This window comes from Echinops telfairi, unplaced genomic scaffold (assembly GCF_000313985.2).
Source record: "Echinops telfairi isolate 266 unplaced genomic scaffold, ASM31398v2 ScPeMD7_3;HRSCAF=10, whole genome shotgun sequence".
In the NCBI taxonomy this organism is placed as follows: Eukaryota; Metazoa; Chordata; class Mammalia; order Afrosoricida; family Tenrecidae; genus Echinops; species Echinops telfairi.
In genome coordinates, this window is record NW_022103899.1 from 27,162,010 (window position 1) to 27,168,254 (window position 6,245).

At 45.5% G+C, this 6,245-nt stretch overlaps 1 protein-coding gene across 1 annotated transcript in view; it reads left to right on the plus strand.

Moving 5' to 3' along the window:
* Window positions 1–4,701, plus strand: part of CASP10 (caspase 10) — a 37,138-nt gene extending 32,437 nt beyond the window's left edge. The window contains exon 10 of the mRNA XM_045295486.1: window positions 2,547–4,701. Within this exon, the coding sequence (XP_045151421.1) occupies window positions 2,547–2,703 (157 nt within the window). The 3' untranslated portion in view covers window positions 2,704–4,701. The remainder of the gene's footprint in view (window positions 1–2,546) is intronic.
* Window positions 4,702–6,245: the final 1,544 nt, after the last annotated feature.

The following is a 6,245-nucleotide window of genomic DNA, read 5'->3' on the forward strand; positions in this document are numbered from 1 at the left end:
CATCCATCCATCCATCCATCCATCCATCCATCCATCCATCCATCCATCTTGCGTTGACCATAAACATGTACCTGGCAAGGGAGATAGAGCAAAAGACAGTCCATGTCTTCCTGTTGCTCAGAGCCTAGAGGGGTAAACAAATAAGCAGACGGGAACAAGCATGCCCAGGAGGCTGATGCACATTGTCAAGCAAGGGCTTCTATGGAACATGTAGCAGGAGAGTAGACCAAGGGAGACTCCCAGACATGAGAAATAGACGTTAGGCAAAGAAGTCGGGAGAAGGATGTGCTGGGGAGAAGCAGCAGCGTGAACAAAGGCACGGAGCCTTTTATTTACTTCTTCACTCAATTACCTTTCCTGAGTGTCCACTCTGTACCATCTTCAGCGTCCCTACCATTCTGTCATTCTTGCCCGGACAGTTTCCCTCTGTCATTGCCGTTTACGCCGCACTTGGCTCCCTGACAATGGGCCTTCCCTGAAGGTCTTCTCTGGGCCCTTCTTTAATCCTTCTCTCTTCAGCCCCCCTCGGCAACTCCAGCTGTACTAATAGCCGCTGGCACCTGCCAGGAAACATCTTCCAAATTGTCAACTCTCAGTGCCACCTCTGAGCTCCGGGAAAACAGCGCTCCTGTTGCATTCAACTTGGCCTCCCAACACCCAACGCTATGACTGATAATTGGTTGGGCTTGATAATGTTCGCTGCCTAGACGAGTCACCTCATTCTTCAGGTCAGCCCCACACATTACTCACTGCCTGCCCCACCCCACCTCTGTGACCTTTGCACTCACTTCTGCCTCCCAGTCTTCCTTTCCTCGTTTTTTTTTATAATCATTTTATTAGGGGCTCATACAACTCTTCACAATCCGTACATACGTCATTTGTGTCCAGCACATTAGTACATATGTTGACTTCTTCTCAGTCTTCTCCAGGAGCTCTTCCTCCTGAACCCCCATTTCTAGTAATGGGCTTTTGTGGGAATTCAGGAACGAAGGTGTGAGTCACCTTTACTCTCTCCCTTTCTTTCCAACCAGAGTCATCAGTGACAATTGCCCTATGACTTCCTGGCAATGTGGCCGGTATTGATGGCTACCCTGTGCCTCGTGTTGACTGTGCACGGAGCTAGGCTAGGGGCCAGTTAGAGAGGTTTGCTCTCCTCTACCTGAAGCTTATAATCCAGCAAGGGGAAGGGGAAGTATGTAAAATGGAAGGATATATTTAAACCAATAACTTCTGGTAGCCATACTTGTTACGGGGCACCGAGGCTCCTTGCGAAGGCTCCTTGAGGGGGTGGGACTGAGTGATGACAAGGAGTGACACCACAGGAAGGTCTAGGGACAAAGAAATAGCTCGTGTAAAGTAGGATGCAGGGTCTGCGGACCCCGTGAAAAATAATAGCGATGATGACAAAGAGAGCAATAGCAGTAATCATGCTAAAAATGTTGAGTCATTGCATGTAGCAGCCAGTGTTCTGGGAACTTTACACAAATCACTCATTTAACCCCCTGAGCAGTGTCTCTGAGATGGGAACTATGGTCCTTATTTTAGAGCAGGGGACACGCAGGCACAGAGAAGGAAGACACAATGAGTGAATGGTGGGGCCAGGATTCGACCTTGAGGGCTGCCTCTGGAGCTTAGGCTCTGCTCCCAGTGATTTCCGTTCCCTACTTCCAGAACCTGCTGGTCCATATGACCCACCCTCCAAACCCAGGCCCAGGTGGCCCCTCCTCAGGGGAGGCTTCTCGTCCCCCAGCAGCAAGTACTCTCATTTCTCTTCCGAACTCATAACGGAGCTTTCCTCAGTGGTATTGCTCACGCCCAGTCTTGTGTTATGACCATCACAATGTGTCTGTACAATCCTGGGTAACTATACCCAGCAGTATTCTAAGTGTTTTGGTTCACGAATTGTATCGTATTCATCTGTGTGGCCCTCCCAATGGCAAGAATAGGATAGACAATATTAATAGCAAGTTCTCTGTCTCTCTGTCTTTTCTGCCTATCTGTTATCTAGTTACCCACCTGTCTATTGGCTTGATGGAAGAGATGGAAAACAATTATAAGCCAATTTTCTTTATGGACCAAATATCTTGAAATACAAGGTGTGATTATTTCTTTTTCTTTCTTCTCCTGTGCTCGTCCAAGTCTGACATTTTTTTTACTCCTTTTATTGGGGGCTCATACAACAATTATCACAATCCATACATCCATGCGTTGTGTCAAGCACATTTCTACATTTGTTTCCATCATCATTCTCAAAACATTTTCTTTCTCCTTGAGCCCTTGGTATCAGCTCCTCATTTTTTCCCTCCCTCCCCGCTGCCCCCTCTTGTGATAATGTTTTTTAATCACCGAATGTACCATAGGAAAAGGTGTTGTATGATTTAATCTCTTTATTGTCAGTTTCAAGAGAAGCATTTTTGGTGGTGTTGGGGAAGGAGAAAGACCCCCGGGAGACTGTAGTTTGGCATGTTAGAATAGGAAGGAGACCCACGTTGTAGGCATGTGGTGCCTGCCCCATGGTTCAAAATATGCTTTTACTTTACCTGTAGGCATGAAGACATCCTATCCATCCTCACTGCAGTCAATGATGATGTGAGCCGGCAAGCTGACTTCTATGGGAGACGGAAACAGATGCCCCAGCCTGCCTTCACATTGCGCAAAAAACTGATCTTCCCAGTGCCTCAGGAAGCCCTTTCTTTACCATAGAGTTGTCGTGGACTCGAAAGGACCTCTCTAATCCCACTCAGCCGAGTGAAGAAGGGTGAATGACCGCAGCCTGCCACTCAACAGTCAAGTCATAGGAAATGCTCTGTTTTCCAGCACAACCTGTTCTCCCCTGCTGCTCGCGTTCTCTCTCTGGATATAGCACAACTTTCTTGATCGAAGACTTGGATTGTAGCAGCCCTGGCTTAGTTGCAAGCTCTGGAGAGCAGCACTGTACTATTTCTTGGTTTGTTCATCTTTGAAATGAAACTTTGGACCAGGTAGATTCTAGGATTCCTTCTAGCCTATACGATCATTGGAAGTCAGAGGTGGCTCCATGGTAGTGGGTTTCTTTTTTGGGTCTACCTCTAACAAGTACTGTAACTGGTTCCCTTTCCCTCATAACCAGCTCTTGGTTGTGATGCTTTGCCTCCTGCTGCCTGGCCTTGACAGTGACATGGGACAAGGAGATGAGGGTCTGTTGATCTTCCCCTCTGAACACTTGTCTTATGAGAAAGCTCGGGCTAGGCTTTGCCCATCTGCTGCTTCAGTGTGAGGGAGATGTTCAGGGAACTTTTTTTTTCTTTCTTAGGCTGTGTGCAGACTTGGCTCTAGGAAGATGATGACTCGGAGTTAAAAGAAAAGCCACGCTGGGAGTGGAAACTTTACAATCTCATGTCACACTCTGTTGGTTCTAACCTTTCAGTTGCTGGTGACAGAGCATTCAGCTGTGTGGATTAAAGCACAGAGGATAATTTACTCCCCTTTTTCTTGAAAACTCAAGAGCCCTTTACTCAGGAGATAATGGTGTCAGGACAAGACATTGTCTTTTTCTTGGCCGAGTGTTCTTGGGCTTGGGAGTTGCACTGTGCAGACCTCCAGCCAACAACCTATACCGTATCTCTAAAACACGTTGCTCCGCTGGCCCAAAGACAGCAAAGAGGGTGCTTCCCAGACGGACACTGTCCACGGGGCTCCTTGCTCTGTTCTCTGACCTAAGGAATGACTGTCTGGCTCTGCCTTGGGTAGTGGGAGACTGTGCATGGAAACTGATACTTTTTGGCATTAATCTTTTGAACATTTCATATACTTGATTTTCTTTAGTTTAATAACAAGAGGCGTTTTTCCTTTTTAATTTCTGGAACCCTATTTTGAATTCCTAAAGGTTAGACCTGCAAGGGCGATGGCGATCCCTGTGGTGATGCAAGCCTGGGAAGGACAAACACCTCGCTGCCAAGCATTCGTTTCCCACCACGTGTGCTGACAAGTCATGAGACATAACAGATGCTAGGACGAGCCATCCCCTCAGAGATGCAAGGATGCCAGTGACTCTCAGATGTGCCTGGTTTTAAACCTACTTGAGCCAGTCAAATTTATCTTGAATTTCTTATGAGAAATTTGCCTGAGGTTCCCCTCTGAATGTCACTGGTTGAAATACAGCTCACTGAGGGCGTGAGTCTAAATACACAGACCAGACTGATCTTCCAGAGCGGTTGCTCATACAAGTCAAGACTAAAGTTTTGGCCAATGGGGTGGACGAGAATTTTCTTCCAGAATCACATTAAGTTCTTTGGCTTCTTTATCGGCCTTCTATGCACGTGACGGATGGTAGGAGTAAGGAACCGAGCAAAGGGTCTGGAGACTGGAGCCTTCCATTTCTGTTTTCCTGCAGTTTCCTTGCACAGAGGCACTAACTCAATGGACCCGATATTTTTGGGACCTTACCTGAAATGTAGAGAAAATGTGATCTGTTGGGAGGATCAAGGTGAATATGTTGATATGTATCCCTGCAAACCAAAGGGGGGCGGTGTTCAAGTGCATTTGAGGCAAATAGGGACGTAGTAGACTCTTCTAGTAGCAACCTCAAGGACGTTTTCAGTGTTTGAGTTTCTTTGGGCTTAATTCCAGGTGAATTTATTGAAGTACAGTCCCTAAAAACAAGTAAACAACAAACAAACAAACTCACTGCCATCGAGTCAATTCTGACCCATAGCAACCCTATAGGACAGAGAAGAACTGCCCCTAGGGGGTTTCTAAGAATATAACTCTTTAGGGGAGTAGAAAGCCTCATCTTTCTCCCATGGAGTGGCTGGTGGTTTTGAACGGCTGATCTTGTTAGCAGCCTAATGCACAATCACTACTCCATCAGGGTTCCAACTGGGCAATGCAAGTGGTTAGCATGCTGATTGCTAACTGAAAAGGTTGGAGGCTGAAATCTATCTGGAGGCACCTTGGAAGAAAGGTCTGCGATCTACTTCTGAAAACTCTCCCATGACACTCATGGGATTGCCATGAGTTCGAATCAACTTGTTGACAATGTTTCAAAATTATTGATCAGAAATAAATCGACACTGGGAATACTAATGATGGCCTCTGAGTGAAGAGCTGCTTCTTCCCGCACCCGTTAGTCGTCAAGAAGGCCAACGCGCGGTTCTGAGTCCAGTTGAACTGTGGATGAGAATCTCCATCAGAAGTATTTGGGGCTTGATGCAAAAGTTCCTTTGGTCTATTTCACATTTCTTTTTTAGTGGAACATAGAACTTAAGAAAATTAATTCTAGAACCAGGAAACTTAATGTAGGCTTCCCCCACCCTCAAGCTGCCAACAAGCAATTTCGGCACCACTGACCATTTATGGCTGTGAGTCAGAGGGACACAGAGACCAAAAAGAGTCTCATCCTTGACTCATGTTACTCTGAAAGCAGATGTATGCACACATGTTAGTGTGCCTTTACAGACCTTGTAAAACGTAATACCTGTTTGTACTGATATGTGTGGGGGTAGAGGGGAGGTGAATTTAGAGTCTGGGAACAATTGGAGATGGTTCAGTCATAGTTATTTGCCAGTGAATCATCATATCTTCAGAAGCAACCACCATTGGCTGCCCAGAAGTTATGAAATAAATGAGCAAATTAAATTAGGTTTCCTTAGAGTTTACTGAGTTATGCTCAAACTACAAGAGCTGCACTGCTGTGTGTGTGTGTGTAAGAAATGTTTGATTGCTGCCCTGTAAAATGAAATGCATACGAACATTTGATAAAGTATTATTCAAATATTACAGTTACTTAATACTGATGCTTTTGTTAGGGGTTGTTGAGTTGGTTCCAACTTATAGTAATCCTATGTCAACAGAACAAAATACTGCCAAGCCTACTACTATTACAGTTCATTAAGGTTTGAGCTATTAGTCACCACAGTACCTTACTTGCCTCTGCTTTAGGTACTCACCATGGTGATGGGCAGGCTTGATATAATGGGCTTCTCCTTAGCAATACAGTAGATTTTGCCAATCTTCAGGTGATGTCACACATTAAAGCAACAGGTACATGTGGGTACTCACCAATCAGAACAGACAAAGGCACAGTGGTGACTGCAGCTGAATAGTAGCCTTTTATCAATGATTGAGATCTCCACCGAGATAAATCAATTTAGAAAGCAATTCCTCATGCCATACACAATTCACAAATTCTTCCAGGTCAGAAGCTTTCTGAGCCATGTAGTTAAGTTGTTGGCAACCTGGGTGCCTTGGATCCTGAGATATTTGTG